We start from the raw sequence: 20,753 nt of genomic DNA, 5'->3' as shown, positions 1-20,753 counted from the left end.
TTAACCCGTCTCGCCCTGCTGCCAGCCCAGCACGAGCTGATAGCTCAGCCACTGGTTATCTCTGCCTCCCACCTCCTGGATCTCTCCCTCCCTCCTTCCATCACCAGGGCAATTCTGCTTCCACCTCCCCCTTCTGCTTTCTTTCTTCCTTCAGTTAAAATGTCCTTCATGGACGCACGGCTTTTGCCACCAGCAAAAGGAAAAACATCCTCCAGGCGAAGGTTTCAAACCACTCTGGGCACATATATAAGCTCTATAACCGATGAAAAGGGATGAGAGTTTGCCAGTGCCACCTGCTCCCTGGTGGGATGGCCAGTGTGCATCACTCCTGATTGACACTGGTGGTGGGGAGACCATGAGTGGTGCTGTGCTGGGACATTCTCCAGGGTTCTGTCCCCATCTGGGTGTCTGGTGGCTTTGTGTTGGCCATGCTGAGAAGAGTATCCTTCTTCCTGTATCTTCTTCCCCAGAGCATCTGGACCTTGCTGCTATTCTGCCACCAAGATGCATATTTCACAGAAGGCAGCAGATATTCACCTGCTTTTGCATTTATTTTTAAAAGTAATTTTCAGAAGCCCTTCTCATTCTCATTTTCTGGTGGAAAATTTAATTCATTTCTCATCAAATGGTAATTTCTTTCACAACCGTGTTGTGTTACAAATGGTGATGTGCGCTGCTCTGTGGATTCAAATACATGGGGGAAAACCCCCAACCTAACCTCTTTTTTTAGCTCTGTTCATGCAAAACAGAAAGGAAAGCTGGGAAAAGCACCTTAGAGCCCTGGTTTCCACGGCACAGAAGGGATCAGCGCAGCAGGAGGGTGTTGTGGGTGGCATTGCCCTTGGCATTGCCACCATTTCTCACTGGTGGCACCACAAGGTGATGGGGGTTCTGGTCTGTAGTGCAGGAAACCTTTTGGCAAACAGTGTTTTCTTTACAAGCTTGAAACAGGTGTGTTTAAGGGTATTTTTTGTTCACCCGTGATTCTAATGTGTCGCAGGAACCTGGTGGCAGGTTCTCAGTGGCAGAAAATTTCCCTTGCCATTGTATGGATGACACCGGGGAATGAGAACAGAGAGGAAGTGGCTTTAGGATAAAATTGAAATAAATAAAAGAGAAGGTGCAAGGGATGTGCAAGAAACAAACAAAGAAACCCCCATAACCAACCAAAATTTGGGTAGATTTTATTTTCAAGCCTCGTTGTCCGGTTTTAATTACAGCCTTTCTGGTAAAGCCATGTTGAGGGCAGCCTGCACTGGCTGCCCTGCCTGGGAACACTGCTGAATCCAGGAGCAAGGACCTGCTTCATTAAGGGCATTCCCACATAATTGAATTAAATATGCTCACAGGAACGACAGGACCCAAACATTCCCACCCTGGCAACCGATGAGAAAGCTTCTCCTCTTCGCTACGACAGGCCAGTGACAACAGGAGGGAGTAATTTATGGCTCTCTGGGACTGCTCGATATGCTCTTCATCCCGGGGCTCATCCCTGACATTCCCACCGCCGCACAAAGGCTGCAGCCGGCCAGTGATGCCCAGGGGACACCACGCTGTCACACACAGCAAGGAGATGAGCAGCAAGCAGGATCCCCTCTCTCCTCCCACCTCTGCTCTTTCTCTCTGGTCCTCCTGCCTCTCCGTTCACCTTTATTCTCACTCTTTTTTTTTTTTTTTTTCAGTTTCCATCCCAAAATTGGTCCCTGGGTGCGGGGAGAGCCCCACAGCTCATCAGGGCTGGGGGTGGGTGGGGAAGGATGAGGATGCCCTGAGGCTGCAGGGGCTCGGGAGGACGGACCTGCACCACTGACAGGGGGTCCAGCAGGCAGCTTCAAACTTGTCCCCCCGGTAGACATTCCTTTTCCCCTGATCTTGAAGCTATTCTCAGCCGCCCCAGTGACCTTTCCGGGGAACAATTTACTATTGTGTTATGGTAAAGCCCAGCCTCTATTTTTGCACTCTGTTTTGCTGATGCGGGCACAGGGAGCGAGACGGGAATCCAGCAGGAAATGGGAGGGAGCGTCTGGATCACAGTTAAGACTGCCCCGGCACTTTGATGTGCCGGGGCCGAGCCCGCCCGGCAGCACGTGGTCGGGCCGGGGTCTTTGCTCCCTGCCCATCTCTCCGGTAAATCCTGGATGGCACCAGCTTAATCTGACCGTGCCAAGGTGGGAATGGGCCCTGCAGCAAAGGGCTTTTGGCAAAGAGGCCGGCAAAGCCGCGGTGGCACCGTGCTCCTCGGTGCACGCACGGTGCGAAATGACAGGCAGGTTTCTGCTGGCATCGTGTTGCTAAAGGAATGCTGGAAACAAGGGGAGGAGGTGATTGGGCTGGAAGAGGTTTGAGGACTTGCCCAAAGGTGTCTGGGAAAGCCATGGCAGAGCATCCTGGATTGCATCATATGAAATGAGCTGGCTGACAGCTGGAGGAGGTGGCAGATGTGAGGTGCCATCAAGCCATTGTCCTTCCTGATGTGGGACCCAGAGCCGGGCTTGGGAGGAGTGAATGGCTCAAAAAATGCCAAGCATCACAGCCTAGAGTGGCCAGAGAAGCATGGCTGCCTGGATGCCCTGTTCACCCTTTGTGGATGGGAACAACCCCAGAGGTGTAGCTGGTGAGATGGCCAAAGCCCAGGGAAGGGAAGGGAGCAGCACCAGCCCTATCCTACAGCTGTCTTGCTTCCACCATCATCACCATCCACATCACAGTCTCCGGGGCAGGAATAGCACTCTGCTGCCCCAGGGCTTGCCCAGAGCCCACAGAAACCAAAGACAGGGCCCTCCTGTATGTCTAAAGGGTCCAGCCATGATCTCATCTGCTGCCCATCCAAGGATCCCTGGGAGGGGATGGGAGCAAGGGAATGCTTTACAGCAGCTGTCACATCTCCAGAGCACTTTGCTTGCTGTGATATATCCCTTCACACACTACTGGAGCTGAAGTAAAACATATCAACACTGTCCCAGTCGTGCATCTTGCAACTATCCAGCATCACAGCATTGCTCCTCTGAGCATCCATTCTGCTCCATACCAAGGAATGGCATTAAAATGGGAGCAGGGGGCTGGTGTGGGTGGCCTGGCAGGTAGATGGAGACTGTTAGCAGTGTGCCATTATGGATGCTGTGTGTGGGAAGCTGCTGCTTGGGGTGGGGAAGGCTCTGTGTTTGTTGGTGAACTGGTGCCCTGTGAATATTGGGCTAGGGGGAAGGTAAGGAACAGGCCTGGATGAGGCTCCAGTGTGGAACATCACTGAGGTGTGTTAGCAGTGACACACCAGTACCTGTATGACAAGGAGTCACAAACACACTCACATTCCACAAACACCTGTGCCTGCACATGACAGGTGAGTGTGCACACTAATTGCTCACAAATGCACGGCCCATGTGCTATTTCAGGTGTGATGGGGCACAAACACACTCACGAATGCACACACTCATTTTTGCAGGTCCCACACCTGTGGCCATGTCCATGGATGCACCAGTCCTAAATACACGTTTGGATGGATGTGGACATGCAGTCCTGCAGGTGTCTTCAAGTCACCCAAGCCCATGACATGCTCACATACATGTCCTCTGTCCCTTGCACACTGCCCTGCTGGTTGTCCCCACCAGACAAAACACCAGGGTGGTTTTGCTTTTGGCTGCATCAGCAGAAATCACTCCCAAGCTGCTCTCTGCCTCATCCAAGCAAACCCTGAGCTGCTTTATCCCTTCTTCTGGGTCAAATAGCACCAAACCATCCACAGCAGGTACCATGGTTTTCCCAGCGTGTTCTTAGGGTTACAGGAAGGCTGAACCGGCCCAGCAGTGGCAGCCGTTGCTCCTATCTCGGCTGTCTGCCCGTTCCTGGGGCCACCCACCCTCCAGCTGGCTCCGTCCTGCTCTGAGCTGCCCCCTCTATCGCTGCGTGCAGGCGCCGGGGACTGGGGATGCGGTCCTACATCCACACCCCGCATCGCGACAGGCAGAGGGGCGGCGTGAGCGGGAGCCTGTCTGTCCCCTCCAGCGGGGACACTGTCCCCACGCCGACAACGCCAACACCACCGCTCTGCCCGCCCGTCCGCCCTGCAGCAGGAGCTCGCACTCGACGCCTCCGCAGTGCCGGGGGTGCCAGAGGGGCTGTCCCAGCGGGGCTGTTCCCGGTGGGGTCCCACCAGAGCCCTTCACCCCGCCCGGGTGGCGCCTTCAGCGAACAGGTCTGGGGGAACCCCCGCTCGCAGACAGACGGCACATCGGACAGACCGCAGCAACTGCGCCTCCCGCCCCGCCGCGGGGCCGACACGGGGCAGGAGCTGCCCCGATCCCGCCGCTCCGCCCGCGGCCGCCAGAGGGAGCGCAGCGCCGGCAGTGGGGGCTTGGGGGATCTTGTCTTCCAAATACAGTGTGTAAAGGCTGTCCTTTCCCCCCTTCCTTTCCCTTTTCCTTTCCCTTTTCCCCTTTTCTTTCTTTTTCTTTTCCTCTTTTCCTCTTTTCCTCTTTTTCTTTTTCTTTTTCTCTTCCTCTCCTCTCCTCTCCTCTCCTCTCCTCTCCTCTCCTCTCCTCTCCTCTCCTCTCCTCTCCTCTCCTCTCCTCTCCTCTCCTCTCCTCTCCTCTCCTCTCCTCTCCTCTCCTCTCCTCTCCTCTCCTCTCCTCCCCTTCCCTCCCCTAGCCTCCCCTCCTTCTCCCCTCCCCTCCTTCTCCCCTCCCCTCCTTCTCCCCTCCCTCTCCCTCTCCCTCTCCCTCTCCCTCTCCCTCTCCCCTCCCTCTCCCCTCCCTCTTCCTCTCCTTCCCTTTCCCCACTCTTCCACCCTCTACAGGTCTTCCTGGAGTTACCACAGACTGACAACCATTATGTTAAACCCACTATATTTGAACACTGTGGTTATTTTCCTGTAGAATTCTGTACTTTGGGGTGGAAAGGTAGAGAGAAAGTTTAGAAGAGCTGGTGTTCCCCACAGCTCAGCTGGGCTCTGGAGGTCTTAGTCCTCTGGTCCCCACTCCCTGGAATGTGGGGGCACTGGGTTCTGTGCCTGTGGTCACTGGTTCCTTGTTGGCTCTGCCAGCAAAGCACAGGCTGCTGAGTCTCCTGGGATTTCAGCAGAGGTGAGGTGACCCTGGGAAGACTCACACTTCCCAGTGGGGGCTCCGGTGGCTGTGCCAATGCCCTGCTATTTATTGAGTTCTAATTAATGTCCCTCCCCGTCCTGGAAACAGCCTCTCCTCCTCAGTCCCAGGCAAAGGCATCTCTCAGGAGTGTTCACCTTTTGTCCTCAAAACCTGTTCAGGGCTGGATCCAAGTGCAGCCTGTTCTCAGCTGCTGCAGCACAACAGCACAGTTTGGCATTGTGCAGCCTTTTCCTATCAATCCCATCCCTCCCACAGGAGCCCTGGATCCCTGCCCCCATCTCATAATACTCAACTTGGTCGCAGTAGCATCCTGGTGGGGCTGGTAGCCTCCGAGGCTTCAGGAACGGGTTAAGGTTCCCGAAAAGCTCTCCTAACTTCAATTTACTCCCAGAAATGCCTCTTTCAGCCCTTGGACTCACATGAAATCCCTCTGGCCTTTCCGTGTCCCTCCCATTCCCTTCCCCAGCAACAGAAGCCGCTGCTCAGAGGAGAAGGTGACGTGACTTTTCCCATCTCCTCCGTTACCTGCATCTGTTTGCTTGGGTAGCAGCCAGAAAAGTGACTTCATGCATTCAATCTTTTCTTCCTGCCCTTTATTTTTCATTTTATTTTTCTACCAGACCAACACTCTCGCCTGTTGCAGAATCGAGGGGGAAGCATCCAGGCCAAAATCGTGCCCCTCTGTTATGGTAATCGCGGCTGCCGCCCGGCAGATGCAGCTCGCTGAAATAATAAGGCTGTTTAACAGGCTCAGAGAAGGAGAGGGGAGCTTTTGTTTGGCACTTGCCGGGGTTGGAGTACACTTGTAAAGCAACAACTGGAGCTTGTTGAAAAGAAGTGGAGGTTATTAGATTCATTTCACTCGCTGCCGATGGCCCTGTTATTTTTTTCCCCCTGCATATTCCAGGCAAAACCTCTGGTGCTGAGAAGGAAGAGGAGAGAGATGACACCTGAAAATGTGCTGCTCTTGCTGATGAGCATGGAAATAGATAGGGCTGGTGCTTGTTGGCGGGGCTCTGTAGTTTGAACCACAGGGTTCAAGGGTGCTGAGGCAGATCTCCTGTATTGGGAATACTCCTCACTCTGCCCAGAGTCCCTCCTCTGCCCCAGTAAGGCTGTGAGGCTGGAGAAGGAAAACGCCTTCCTCAGATGGTGCTGAGCAGGGGTACCCTGTTGAAATCAGGCTCTTATCTACCCATTGGGGGCCTAGATGGCCATGCAGGGCTGTCTTCCTCATGGGACATGGCATTTCCTGATGCTCCTCTACCTTCTAGGAGTCTGAGTGCAGCCTGATGCAAGACAGCAAAGCTAAGAAAACTCAAGGACACATTTAACTGTGCTTGGAGCTATCAAAACACAGAGCTTGTCACCAGCAAAGGTGGTCCAGGATTTGTCAGGGCTTGTACAGCAATGGGTTGCTGATGAGGATGAACAAAAATTCAAGTAAGTTCAGAAACTGGGGTGACACAAAACCTCATCTTTGGGGGTTATAATCTCATTTTGAAGTTTTGTAGTTTTGGGTGGGAGAATAACAGAATTTAGATCTGGGGTTTTTATTTTCCCCCAGGTAAGTGGAGACAAGAAAATGATTAGATGGGTTGCAATTCTGTTTGTGCAACCCTCTACTTACCTATCTACCCCTCCGTCTCAATGCATCTCTCACCAGCCCTATCTTTGCTCTGAAAAACAACAGCAATCCCCTTCAGAAGCCAGGAATAAAATCAATACATTCCCTCTCCAATTCAGGTAGCTGTCCATAAATCTTCCCAGCTTCAGATTGGTCTCCTAGGACTCCCAGCTCAGTTGGGAACCTATTTAATCAGCTGAGATGATCAGCGTTGTTTGTTGCCGAAGGGCCCTTTGAACTCTTTGTCTCCTCGTTGAATGATGCTCTCATCCCCTGAGGATTTAACCAGACTGGCCCACTCTGTGTGACAAGTCTCAGGTTAATAATGCCAGGCACTGGCAGTGCCCACAGAAGCCTGACTTCAAGCCCAGGCTGCTGGGAAGAGTCACAGCCCCTCTGCCAAGCCCTTATCGCCCCATCTTCCTGTGGCCCCTCACTTGGCTCGCTGCAAAGCTCCATAAACACACACTGGCATGAAGAGCATCCAGCCTGGTGCCAGGGGAAGAGAATTATAGCTCCTTTTGGGGAGGCTTGGCAAGGGCTGGAGATGGTATGTGAAATCACAGCCCCCCTATCCTGGGGCTGCTGACTTGGTTTGTAGTATATTTTAGTTCATTTCATGTTTTAGCTGGTTGGGAATCAGTCCCATGCAGTACCTTTCCTGAGGGACTTCTGGAAGAGGTTTTCCAAACTGGTCCGGCCCTTGGGAAAACGGAACTCAGCATCACTCAGGGTCTGGGCTTCGGGAAACAAATCCAGAGCTGCTCCAAAGCAGCAGGAGTCTTGGATCAGTTTTCAACCAGGGAAATACTGAAGTGTCACCTTCATTAGCCGGGATTCTCTTCTAGGCTGTGTTGAAGTTGTGCTGGAGGTGGCTGCCACCCCAACAACCTCCAAGCAACCCAGCCTGGTGAGATCCAGCCAGGTCCTCACCTCGTCTCCATCCAGCTCTGGCCCAAGGGGTCAGTGTTTCTTCTTCCGAAGGCTTCTGCACTCCATAAATCACAATTTAGCATGGACCACCATCAAGACAGGCAAAGTAACCTAATCTGTCAGCACATTAGGGTGTTGGAAAACAGTAATCCAAGAAGGAAACACATTATCTGGCCTTGTTACTTTACAAAGTAATTTAAATTAATTTTTCCCTAGAGTGGTTAGGGAGCACTGCAACTTGCCCTTGTCTATTCTCTCCGGCTAATGAAGCTTTACCAGCAACTGCTCGTGAATTCCTATTAAGACCTCATCTTAGAGGTTACAGGGCAAAGCAATTTCTGCTCCTGGGAAAAATGCCTATGAATTTGTAATTGTTAAGTCCATGTTTGATAGGGATTAGCATCTGAAAGGGGTAGAGTGGTGGGTAGCAGAGAAAACATTATTTCAATTAGCAGAAGAAAAGCAACTTAACATCTGATTATAGTTTAAACTTTTAATTTTCTCCTATTCTGGCATCTGAGGTAATTATTTCCTGAAACTATCTGCCCCCACTAAGCCAGCCACCTCTTTCTTCTCCTCCTCTTGGCCATCTTGGTTGAGATCCACATGGAAATGGTTGATGAGTTGGGTTTTTTCCTTTTGCTTCTTCTCTCCCAATTCACTGAATTTGGGAACAGTGACAAGGATGATGTATCAAACCACACTGAAATGGGACATGATATTTCTCTTCATGCCAAGGAGGTGAAAGATGAGGAGGATGAGGCTTTACTCCACAGCCAGGCTCATGGCCAGCAGCTTGACATGGTGCTGGTGCCTGACTCGCCCAGGCAGAGCCCCAATGCCTAAAGATTCTCTCTGTGTTCAAAAATTACTTCCAATTCCCTGTTTTCCTCCCACCCCTTGGCCTTGCTCTAAGCTGTGCTCCATCTATGTTTTTCTTGCTTCTTGGCTTCCTGTTTCCTAGTGACAATGCAATCAGTTTTTGGATGGGAGATTCCTCGTGAGAAGGCTTGTTGTTATTTAAGGAAGATCATGAAATCCATCCTTAATGAAAGGACAGGAGAAAACCCTTCCACCAAGTTACACTGAAGCCTGAGATTATCATTTTTATGGGCTTCCCATCTTTCCTGCCTCATGTCTTATCAGCGAATGCAGCTGGAGGCTTCAAAAACCCTCCCAGCTTGCTGCTGATTTTATGGGATGAAGATTAGAGATGATCGGATAGCAAATTATTCATTCCATTCGGTATCTCTGGGCAGGAGGGAATATCCAGAGCGAAGTCAGCTCCGTTTTCCCTTTCTGAGCATCACATTAGGATCCTGCCTATCTGCAGTGGTACTTTCCCCCACACTCAGAGATGATTAGGGGTGCAATATGCCCTCTGGACAGACGGGAAAGCCGAGGGGGAATCACGGATGCAGGCTCACCCCCCGACAATAAGGCACAGCAGAGGCAGGAGGATTTTCTTCTCATTTCCGTGATTTTTAGTTTGAGTCCTCCCAGCCCAGGGCAAGGTGGAACAGATCAGGGAGGTGTTTTCTCAGCCTAATTTTCCAGGGTCCTGAAGCTGATGTGAATGTGCTGTCAGAGCTCCTGTCAGGGACAGAGGAGTAGGGATCTCAGAGAGGACAAGGGACAGAGGAGAGAGGCCATTGCTGCCCTTGGAAGTATGGAGCTGCAGCATCAGGCACAGACGGTGTAGGGTGTGAGTGTTGCCCAGAGATCCATGCCAAAATCAACTGATGTAAAAAATATCATCCAGAGGGTCCCATGAAATACTCATGGGCCACAGTGAAGCTACTGAGCAGATCTTTAGGGAAAAAGAAGGGCACACCTGGAGCCCAATTCTGGTGCCACGTCTGTGTCCCATCACACACAGGTTCTGGGTACCAGCTCCCTGAGAGTGCCCTGACAGGTGAGGTCCTGGCTGACCCCACTGGAGCATCCAGGCTGCCTGGGAGGAGAAGGGGAAAATACACATTCTCCTGAAAGGAGAGACCAAGAGGGATCATGGCCACCACCGCGTCTCCCTGCTGTTTATTCAAGGCTTGTGATCAGCATCAGCCCTCGGGGACACACAGATGGAGTAACAAAATGTCTAATAAAATGCCAAGAGGTGTTTTTTTCTTGGCCCTGTGCCTGTGTTCAGAAGAGGAGCAAACGGTCCAGCTGAACCCTGTGTAGTGTGGGGAGGATGAGGCTGGCATGGGGTGATTCCCTTTTGCCCTATCATTGAAACCTGGAGTTTTCAACAGCACATAAATAAGAAAATATGTCGCAGCTTAAAGGCATTTTTAAAGACAAGTTGGGTACAGAGCTGTGATGGAAGAAGACAAGCTGAGCAGGATCTGCCTTTTTCTGCTGCCTTTTATCCACACTGGCACACCAGGCCAAGAAAATGCCCTTTTCACAGTGGTTGTAGCTCCTAGTTCTCTCCTGGCAGCATCCATACTGGGCAGGATTTGAAAGACAAGTGTCAACGGGAAATGAGAGAATTCTGGCACGAGCAAGGAATGTTTGTTTTTGATGGCAAATGTCAAAAGAAACAAGTAATTAAAAATTGGGTCTGTGGGGTTTTTTTATTTGCTTGTGTCGAGGGTTTTTTGTTCGGGTTTTTTTGATGTTTTTTAGCAGCTATTGAAATGTAACAAATTTATAATTACTCTTTTTTTCCTAGGAAAAATACAATCTCTTCTTTAGGGGATGTTCAGAGTTGCTCTCATAGATTTTTTTTTATTATTTTTGTGGCTCTGTCTGAGAGAGGGGGAGGAAATGGAGAAGATGAAGGAGGGAAGGAAGGAGGGAGGAAGGAAGGAAGTGAAGGAGAAAGACAAACAACTTCCATTAAAACACAGTCTCACAACATTTTTCAAAGAGGAACTGGCATCTGTGCTTTGAAATGTATCACCCAGGAATATTGCTCTGATCAAATGTTAATTTCTCCTAAAAATTACATATCTTTTAGAGGAAATAACCCCCGATATTTGGAGGATATCCTGAAATTCCAATCCCTGCTTTTAGCAAGATCTGTTGTACAGGCAACTGCTCATATGGATCCCCGAGAGAGAACTGTTCTGGCTCTGGCTCTGGCTCCACTCGGGTTTGACTGAATGCTGCCAAGGTGATTTGCCCTCCGTGCTTCATTTTCCCTCACCTGTAAAATGGACCTGCAGGGTTTTGACTCACCATGGCTGGGTGATGCTGAAGGCTTAAATGAGAGACACAGCAAGATTTCCAGCATGCTGCTGCAGAAACACAGAGCTACTTGCCACTGCAGGTCCCAGGCCAGGGCCAGAATGACAAAAGAAGGAGCTGGTTGGCAAATTATTTGTCGAAATTTCAGACTTTGCCCTTGCAACAAGGCTGCTGCTGTTACAGTGACTTGCTTCTTCTCATTCCCCCAGGCCAGACCCAGGGATATGCAACCAAGCAGGTGGCCTGGGAGCTTTCTCCACAAAGGCACATACCTTCCTAATAGCTGCCCTGAGCTAAACATGCATTGGAGCACAGAGGGGCTTTGAGATAAGCACAGGAGCGATTCCCTGGCCTCATCAGCAAGCCCCAAACGATTAAATAATTGAATTTTCTTGAATTTCATATAAATGTGGGAATGTGCAATTGGTAATGTGTTGCTTGCTCCTCAGGAAGGAGCTGAGAGCAAGATCCCCACCTGGAAGGCACAGCAGCCCTGCCTTCAGCTCAGGGTCTGGTCTGTCACGTCCTGTCACCCCAACACACTGTAGCATACAGGCAGGTCCTTGAGGCATCCTTGTCTTTGAAATGTCCGCCCAGGGTCCCTGGAGCTAAACTGGGCAGAGCCCTGGTGTGATAAGACTGGAGCACACACGGAGGAGAAGGAACCTCATGAGCCACCTGCCGCAGCTCCAGGTGTGACTGAGGGGGGGATGGCAACAGCAGAATGTCTCAGACCTTGAATTTCCCAAGGGCAGCAGCAGGACTGGCTTCTCTAGGACTTCTGATCTGCTGATAAAGCCTTCTGCTCTGAACAGCTCGGGTGGTTTTGCTGGGAGTTTGCTGAGAGACAAGCAACAGGCAGGCAGCAAAGATGGCAAACTCTGCATGCTTTCCCAGATAATGTGGAAGCAAGTAATGGGGAACCCAAAGTTCACTCTCACTTTTACTTCTTCAGAAGACGTTCCTTTTCCTCTGTAACATGATTAGTTTGCTTCTACCGGGCCTTATTATGGGCCAGCCCCTGTTGTGACACTTCCTTGCCCAGTGTAGCAGGAAAGTCCCTGATCCACAGGGTTCACAAGCAAGAATTAGTGGGGTGGGAATGGGATTATCCAGCATTGCAGGTGGGCACCTATCTGGTCATGGAAAGGAATTTGAGAAAGAATTGGGAACTGTCCTTCAATCTTGCACAGCTCTAGTCAGCTCTGGTTTGTTTTCAGGATAAATGACATTATTCTAAATACAGGGGAAAGAGGAGGGGTGAAGGAGGGCAGTCCTGCACTGGTATTGTATTCCTCAGGTATGTATTCCTGAGAATGCTGCACATTCCTGAGCATGGATCCCATGTGGGCTCCCATGGCAGGATCCAGCACCCAGGCAGGGTCCCTGGAGGGGAGATCACCAGACTCAGAGGCCAGGAGTTCATATGCTGCGAGGGGGATGCTCAGTCTGGGCTTGCAGAGATGCTCTGACACACCACAAGAAGAACAACGACTAAACCCCCGGCTCACAGTTTTATAATTTCCTTCAGGAGTCAGTGAAGTTTCTCAGCTCTGAATCCAAATAGCTTTTATTCTTCCATGGGCTGGGTTTGCCAGCCATCCAAACCTGGCATGGGCTGGGAAACTGCTTAACTCAGGACCTGCAATGTTCCCCATCCTGTAGCATCTGCACAGCTGATGTGAAGGGTGAGCCTTGCTGTCTGCTGCAGGTCTTTGGGTGTTTCTGCCTCTTCTGGTGTCAAGAAATTTTGGAGACACCCCTGAAGACTCAATAAAGTGAAGGCTGTGTTTGTTCCTTTCAATAGTCTCACAATTAAACAAGATGTAAGAAGTGGGAGGCAGTAGCAGGCGCTGAGTCTGGTTTATTAAGTTGATGTTTTAAAGTCACAAATATGTTTTGCCGGGTTGTTAGTGACACTTGCTGAAAAGAAAAGAGCAAGGAAATGAGTGGAAGTCCCACAGGATGGGAAGGGTTGTCAAAGCTGGGGCATCACTGGACTTCCCCCTACTCTCCACCTGTGGGGACGGGGACCTCGGGGACACCACGCTCCCCAAGCACTGCAGCTTCACTGGGGAAGAATTTTACCCACCTGGATGTCGCTTTTTGCTCCTGGGCTGATGCAAACATTTTGTGCCTGAGTTCCTTTCCACGCCCTGCCTAAGGGGACTATCAGGTTCAAGTCACCGTGCCCCAAATTCCCCGCCAGCTTCCGCGGGAGAAAGCAAGAGGCACCTCCTTCCGCCCCTTCCCGCAGCAGGATTTGAATAAGCAGGTGAGAGCATCGGCCTCCCTCGTTAATGCGTTTGATAATTGACCTAGCGCTCATTCCTGTGGGAGGGCGGCGTGTCCAAGTGCAGCGCCCGGCTGCTCCTCCGCACCCCGGGAGCCCCCGGCCCTGCCTGCCACCATGCCTGCCCGCTGCCTCCTCCTCCTCCTCCTGGGACTGCTCCTGGAGCTGGAGCCTGCCTTCTGCCAGGAAGGTAAGTGCAGGCAGCTGCCTGATATCCCGGGGAAACTGAGGCAGGGGAAAGGCAGGAGGGTGCACCGAGCCCCAGGCAAGTGGGAACTGCTTGGTGGGGGACAAGGGACAACTGTGAAAGAGCCTCTTGGGAACAGAAAATACATCCCAGCTCCTGCCTAAACTTTAGCTCTGGCTGCACATCGGGATGGGTGGGTGTCCCGGGGGTTGGAAGGTCTTACCGGTGCTGGAGCATGGAAACTTTCTACCTGTTTTGCCGAAGGCTGAAACTGCCACCTGAGGCTTATCTTACCTGCTTATGCGGAGATAAAGCAGCTCTGATTTACCTCTCCCAGGACTGTGCACCAAGATGAGTAATCTGTTTTCTTACAGGCTTTTTTTTTCTTCTCTCTCACTCTCGTCCTTGGGCAAGTGCTGTGCTGGGTCGCTCCCTGAGCTCGCAGATTCTCCTGTTAATCTGTAATTTTGATCATTGCTGAGGAGAGAGAGCAAATATTTTCCTCTGCAAGTTGCCCTCCTGTTCTCTTCCAAAAAACTTCATAGAGAAACTTACTATGGTGAGGGCATTATTTTTAGGAAATTTGTTGAAGGGCTTGTCTAATCCTAGAAATAATGAGGAGTAATTAAAACTCATCTGGTGTTGGCAAAGTCCTGGAAAATTCCCTCCTCCCTTCTCCTTCTGAAGCCCCAGCCCTGACCACTCTTCCTGTGCTTGTTTACCAACTTGCTGAGGATTTAACAGCCTGGGGTCTCCGCTGTCAGCAGGATTGAAAGTTTTGCTGTTGCTTGGAAGGAGTGCAGAAAAAGAAACCCTTTAATGAGGATTCAGAGCCTGGCACAGCTTCCTCAGAGGGTGGAAAAGATAGGGGCCAGCCGATGTTTTCCAAGCACTCAGGAAAGATGTATCAAAAATCTTTTTCAATTTTGCTGTTGAGCAAGGAAATGAACTTACAAAAAGTGTACAGGCTTATTTTAGCATTGGCACTTCCCTTGGTCTGGTTTGTAGCTGCAGATGTGCGGACACACATCTGCCAGGGCTGCAGATTCCACATTGCTTAGTTTGGCTTACGGGATCTTGTTGGTGAGGGAAAACCCCATCATCAACGTGGGGTGAAACCGAGAGGAGGTGGCAGAGCCTGAGGGACAGGCTGTCCCAGGAGGGGCATCCCTCATAAAGCATTTTTCCAGGAACACAATTCTGTTTCCATAGGTGACACTCATCCCTTCAGCCATCCCTCCTGGTGTGCTTGATGGGGCTCCAGCCAGGCAGTGCCCCCCCAGGGCTGGGATGCCCATAGTCACACCTGGAGTAGATCCTATCAAGCTCTTGCCTCTACCTGGTTCCCATTCCTCCTTTCTTATGCACATGTAAGTTCCCCATGTGGGATTTCAGCCCAACGTGGAGGCATTTGCCATTCCCCTACCACCCTCCTCTCCCCTTGCAGCCAGGACCTACATGGTCTCTCAAAGCCAGAACGCCTTGATTTTGGTTTGGTGTTTTTCCTTTTGGCTTTGGATGCTCTGAAATCTGCTGGAAACAGCTGTCTGAGCGAGGTTTCGCCTGCAAAACATCCAGTACCTCCTGAGCACAGTCGCTCCAAGGAAATTTCCTACCACTTATCTTCTCCCCCCCCTTTGCTGGAAGATCACGAGATCCAAATTTGGCACTTTCAGTCACCACTGACTTCATTCCCCGGTTGACCTTGAACTCCCTTAGCCCCAGTAGAAACATCACGGAGGGCTGGACGTGACCACCCCCTCCTAGGCTTAGGCTGGAAACCCTGACTCCGACAGGAAAAATAAACTACAACTAATAAATAAATGTGGCCAACAGCCAAGGGCAGAGCGAGGGAGGACACAGAGTGAGACAAAGCTCAGGCGGGAGGCAATAGGTGTGTTCGGGGCTGCACTCCCAGGGCTGGTGGGCAGCAGGGGCAGGAGCATCCTTGCCCACCAGGCAGGGCAGGAGGGGACCAAACCCTGTTCTTCCCAACACCACCACCCCCTGGTGCCATCCCCCCCTCCCCAGTTAGCACCACCAGCAGCTGCTGATACAAACACGCTGATACAAGAGGGAATTTCCGTCTGAATTCCTCCTGCTTCAGTTTTGGCCCTGGGACCTTGCAGTAAACATGGCAAGTGTCTCTGCAGGGAGAGGGGGCTGAGAGATGCTGTTTGGGGCTGCTTTCACAGCCCCTTGCCCAGAAGTGCCAGTGCTTTCCAGTCTGGCACTGCTGGCGAGTCAAGCGGCCAGGCTGATTTCACTTCCAAGAGGAAAAAAGAACCTTGTTTTGTGTTGTTGGTTTGGTGTTTCTGGTTTGGTGGCGGGTTTTTTTTATTAAAAGTCTCTTGCAGTAAACACTGGAGGCCTTACCAAAGGACAGCCCTCTTCCCGAAAATCAGAGGAAGGAGAGGAGAGCTGTTAGCAGCAGAGCCAGTGTGAAGCTGGTTACAGATGAGGAGTTTGCACGTGTGGAGCACACAGCCCACTTTTATTGCTGCTAGTAAAGATCATTTTTCTGTTTCTAGCAGAGATTTGTCTCCTGTGAGGCAGATGAAGTGTTCAGCTAGTGTAAAGTTCCTGAGTGAGACTGAAGAACCAGTTGCTTGTCCGGGGGCAGCTCAGCCTTGCAGGTGTCAGTGGCCAGGTCTGGGTCTGACTGTCCTGGGGCTGATGCCGGAGCTGGTAGGTGTAGCATCCTCCACCTACCCCATGTGCCCATGCAGAGAGACCTCTCTAATGTGCAAGGGTTGGCATTTTGATCAGCAGATGAGGAGAAGCTGTGCCTGAATAAATAGTAATTAAATCCCAAAGGGATGTGTCTGCATGGACAAGGTGTTATTTGGTGCTGACATGACAGTGCTTAAGGATGGGTTTGGCTACAGGATGGATTTGACTAAAGGATGGGTTTGACTACACCTGAATGCTCCAAAAGCCAGTGGGAGGCAAGGAGCAGCCATCCCAGCAAGGACTGGGAAAAGGTTTCCTCTTCTCACTACCCTGCCCTCGCATTCTTCCCACATCCAGGAATGCATATCACAGCCTTCTCGCTCATGGCTGGATCCCTGTATAGGTCTGGATAGAGGAAAACAAACCTGTGAGTCCACCCCATCTGTGGGGGGAGAGGGGACATCCTGGTCAGCTCCCAGCTCCCCCCCCCAAGCCCCCATGCTGCTTGGCCCCCACCTGGGGGGCCCTGCCTGGCCTCTGCACTGAGGTTGTTGCTCTGAATGCATAAGCCTTCAATTTCCTGTCATAAATCAGTTTGCTACTCTGGAAACTTTTGGATGGTGCATTTTACTGAAATCCACAGTGACAACTGTTTGCTGTGAGAGTGGTAACCAAATTTTACCTTGTCCCTGGTACAGGGTCCTTATTTTACCAGTCAGTATTTGGAAAATATCCTGGGAATTATGTCTGTGGTATCTAGGGATGGAAAACAAATAGTTTGCTGAAAGTCCTCTGCCTTCTTCCCCTTGGCAAACATTCTCCTTCCCTCCCTTCTGCCATGTCCCCTGGCCCTTTTTTCCCCCATCACAGAGTCACCAGCACCCCACAGCACGTGTATATGTGTATGTATTTGTATATGGGGCCCCAAAGCTGCAAGGCACCACACTCCACATGCAAAAGCCAGTGAAACCACTGTTATTTGTGCTTTATTTTATCGCTATCACCCAGGTAAGCTTGCCTGAATTGACAGCAACATGTTCTGCTTGGCTCTGTAGGACCAAGCTCTTGCCTGGATGCTGCTGAAGCTGAATGGGAGAAACTCAGCAGATAAATTCTGAGGATGACTTTCTAACTTGTGTCCTCTTCTTTTCCTGTAGCCAGGGGCAGCCTCCAGCCGTGGTCACAGGGTGTCATCGCAGTGGTCGTGTTTCTAGTGCTGGTGGCCATCGCTTTCGTGGTCAACAGGTTCTGGTGTAAGAAGAAAGCGTAAGTGTGGGAGGTTGCCAGAGCTGGGCTTAGCTGCCTGGGCACGTGTCACTTCCAGCAGCCTCCATCCTTGTGCCAGGGCTGGGAACACTGTGATCGCTGCGCTGGGAGCTGGGCAGGGAGAGCAAAGACTCCCTGTCCTCATCTCTCCGTCCTCTTCTCCCTGTCCTGGTCTCTGCTCCCTGTTACTTATTGCCAGGTGTGAGCTTGCACTGTACAAATGCTGCCATGAGAAAGTGCTGTGCTGGGAATGAGAAGGCAGCAGCATTGTGGCTGGTTTACAGAGGCACATGTTCAGGGAACTGGCCTGAGCCTGGTTTTCTATGGGTTTGCGGGTGCAGTTCCCATGTGCCTTATATCTGTGGGATAATTAGCTCAAAGCAGCTTTGTTTGCAAAGCAGACAGATACAAGTTGTCAGAACGCACTGAGAGGAGCTGGGAGAAGGGAGAGGTATCCAAGCCATGGCAGAGCTCTCAACCTGGAGCCCATGGCACAGACAAATGAGGTGACCTTACTCATCAGAAGGCGGCTCTGTGGGACAGGTTACCTCTTGTCCACTGCTGACCAAGCAAAGCCACAGGCTGCTGCTCCTGCTCAGCCAAGCAAGGCCAACTGGCAAAGTTGCAGTAACCTGATCTTGAATCTGAGCCCAAAGTCGACAGGGAATGAAGCCTGTTTCCCAGTTCCTCTGCACTGGCACTGTCTCTTTGGGCTTTGCACCCGATGGTGCTGGAGTCTTCTTGTACTTGTGCATTCCTGAAGCCTCTCCAGGCTGAGGAGGGGGAGAGCTGGGGTGTATTCTGATGCACAGCAGGTCGGCTTCATCCCCAGATGTATTTAAGGGGGATCCCTTTAGGATGCATTCAGGGCCAATGCATAATGCAATGAGTGTATATGTAAATGGTCTGATTTGCCAGAATTACAGGTCTTTGTTTCCCAAAGAGGAACCTTTGTCCGCAAACTGAAGGAACTCCCAGCTCATAGAGCGGGAGGCAGGGATGGTGTTTCCCACCGCTGCCCGTGCCTGGCTGCCTCTTCCCAGCCCACAGGCAGAGGATGCTGTGAAGGGCTTGAGGGGGGATGGCACCCTGATTTAATTAATCTGGCCTCTCTTCAGCAGAGCGGGCAGCGAGGCTCGGCTGCCTGGCGCCCTGCCAGCTCTGCGCTGTCACTGTGACAGCAGCTATCAGCTCAAGCTGCTGCTTGTTTATGCCAGTCTGTTCCTTGGAGAAGCCTCTGAAATTGCCCTGGAGGAGTCAGGGATGTGCTTGCAGGGCAGACCTGCACCCACCCTCCGCAGATAACCCCCCTGGCACCATCTGGGCTACGGGCTTGCTCCAGAGCTGAGCTTCTAGATTCTGGCCGAGGTCAAATGCCCCATCCCTGCCCAATGGTTCGTTCTGCAAGCGATCCAGACTCACACCTGAGAGAAAGCAGCTCTGCTTTGCTCACACAGATGTGCACACCTACAGCCCAGCCAGGGCTGCAGCACCAGCAGGGCCTTGACTGTTCCATCTGTGTCAGTTGGGATCTGTAGGGGACTATTTTGCAACAGATTACATAGAAGTAGACTGGAAAAACCAGTTAGTGGGAGAAAACAATCCCACGTATTGACAATGAGTCTTGCTGAGTGCCAGCCCGGTGCTGGGAGTCCCAGCTCCAGAGGCAGGGGCTGGTGCTTGGCGTCTGGGCACAGCCTCTGCAAACCAGCAGTGAAGGTGTTTGTCCTCACCCTTGTCCTGCTGGGATAGGGGCTGAGTTGTGTGTCCAAGGCCAGGATCACATCCTTATTGTCTCTGTAGTGTCAGATCAGTCCCTTCCTCTTGCCATCACCACTGGGAGGCTGCTCCCCATCACGGCTCCTTCATTGTCCTATCTCAGATTCTCCCTTCTCTCCCTCCAGGGAAAATGCCGAGACCGTGGTGACTGTAGAGGACAAGCAGGATCCTGTCGTGTCCAATGGCCACGAAGGGAGATACATATCAGCTGCAGCTGACTTCAGGTGAAGGACTTTCTCAGACCTCCTCCCCATGGCTCCTAGCTCTGTTCTGTCCTGTCCCCCTGGGGCCAGCTCAGACGTGCAGAGCCACAGTCTCTCCCACTCAGGGCCTTACATGTCCCATACACCTGGGTCTGAGGACTTTTATCATCCAGAGGTTAAGCAGAAGGCAGGGAAAGGGAGTATCCCAGTATCCCCTCCTCCCTCGTCTCTCCCTGTCCCTGCAGTTGAGCCCCATGATCCATCCACCACCTTGCAACCTGCTACACCACATTTTTCTTATGCTACATCACACCTTTCCTACAGAGGAAGCCACCAAAAGTGGCCACAAGTCACCACGTAGATGTTGACTGTCAAAACAGACCTCGCCAAAAATTAGAGGGATTCCCACCCTGCTCTTGGCTTCCTTCCTGGCGGGGTGACCCCTGCTGTCCTCCCCACCTCCCCCATCAATCAGTGCACAGCTGGCCCCAGCGAGGTCAGGATTCCCAGGGATGGCTTTGGGGAGGCCGGTCTTACTGGGGGTGAGCTCAGCATTGTGCTTCTCCCTCCCTGTGCAGGTGCAAAGAGAACCAGCACGCCTACGAGAACACGGTGGAGCCCGAGGAGAAGGTGATCACCACTGCCATGTAGCAGGCACCCAACCAGCCACCCTCCTTCCTCCTCTCAATTGGCTTCACACGATCGCGATGGGCGTTTTCACAGAGACCCTCTGTGTTGGCACCCCCTGTGTGTGATGGGTCCCTGACCTCCCCATGGCACCACCATCTCCTGATCTTTCCACACCTGTGGGACGTGCTCTTCTGCCTCGGGGACTGGTGTCCACGTGGGCATTGGTCCCCAGGAGAGGTCTGGAGGTGTCAGCTCTCCTGCCTGGTGGTCACCCCACCTCCTTGGCAAGGTTGATGTCCCAAGTCCTAGGAGGGTGTTGACCTGCTTATTACACAGAGGGGCTCCTACTGGGTGCCTGGGACCTCCCTGCACCCCCAGCTGCCTTACGGGGAGTTGCTGATGGAAAACCTGCTATTTTCTCCCCAGTTCACCCTCCTTTTTACAACCTGCATGAAACATTTTAATGTCAGAACAAACCTTCTCCCCTGTACATATCTCCCCTGTAAGCAATAAAGAGAATTGTTGCCCCTATGACAGCAGAGAGGGTCGTTTTGCTAATCAGCCAAAGGACTTTCTGGCATCTCACAGCTCTCCCAGCCTTCAGGCAGTTGGGAAAATGAAGGACGTCAGGGAATGCTCAGCATTTGGACCACGCCAAGACTGTAAAGGGTGGCTGAGCATCATTCACCATTTGCTGGGTGGGGAAATTGAGGCACAGCACCAATCCAGCACTTCCCAGTGCTGCTTAATGGGCGAAAGGCAGCACTCCCTGAATCCCACTGACCACAACATACAGACCTACAGCCAGCTGGGGGCCATTCCCAGGGCTGGAGGTTGTGAATGTCAATCACTTATCCTTGCTGCC

General features: G+C 51.8%; 1 protein-coding gene across 1 annotated transcript; it reads left to right on the top strand.

Moving 5' to 3' along the window:
- Positions 1–13,173: 13,173 nt before the first annotated feature.
- On the top strand, positions 13,174–20,419 carry PDZK1IP1 (PDZK1 interacting protein 1). The gene is made up of 4 exons (XM_051798924.1): positions 13,174–13,340; positions 17,168–17,276; positions 19,181–19,279; positions 19,837–20,419. The coding sequence occupies exons 1-4, from the start codon at positions 13,268–13,270 to the stop codon at positions 19,907–19,909; spliced, it is 354 nt and encodes a 117-aa protein (XP_051654884.1). The 5' UTR covers positions 13,174–13,267; the 3' UTR covers positions 19,910–20,419.
- Positions 20,420–20,753: the final 334 nt, after the last annotated feature.

Source organism: Manacus candei, unplaced genomic scaffold (assembly GCF_025592945.1).
Source record: "Manacus candei isolate 608988 ecotype Guabito, Panama unplaced genomic scaffold, ASM2559294v1 h1tg000005l, whole genome shotgun sequence".
NCBI classification, from domain to species: domain Eukaryota; kingdom Metazoa; phylum Chordata; class Aves; order Passeriformes; family Pipridae; genus Manacus; species Manacus candei.
The sequence above is the reverse complement of the archived record's forward strand: the minus strand, read 5'-3'. Positions and strand labels throughout refer to the sequence as shown.

What these genes read in the sequence shown, in the direction of transcription:
- PDZK1IP1 (XM_051798924.1), top strand. Translation starts at nt 13,268, where the DNA reads ATGCCTGCCCGCTGCCTCCTCCTCCTCCTCCTGGGACTGCTCCTGGAG. An exon ending in GCCTGCCTTCTGCCAGGAAG is followed by an intron (nt 13,341 to 17,167) that starts GTAAGTGCAGGC and finishes CTTTTCCTGTAG; the next exon opens with CCAGGGGCAGCCTCCAGCCG. An exon ending in TCAGCTGCAGCTGACTTCAG is followed by an intron (nt 19,280 to 19,836) that starts GTGAAGGACTTT and finishes CTCCCTGTGCAG; the next exon opens with GTGCAAAGAGAACCAGCACG.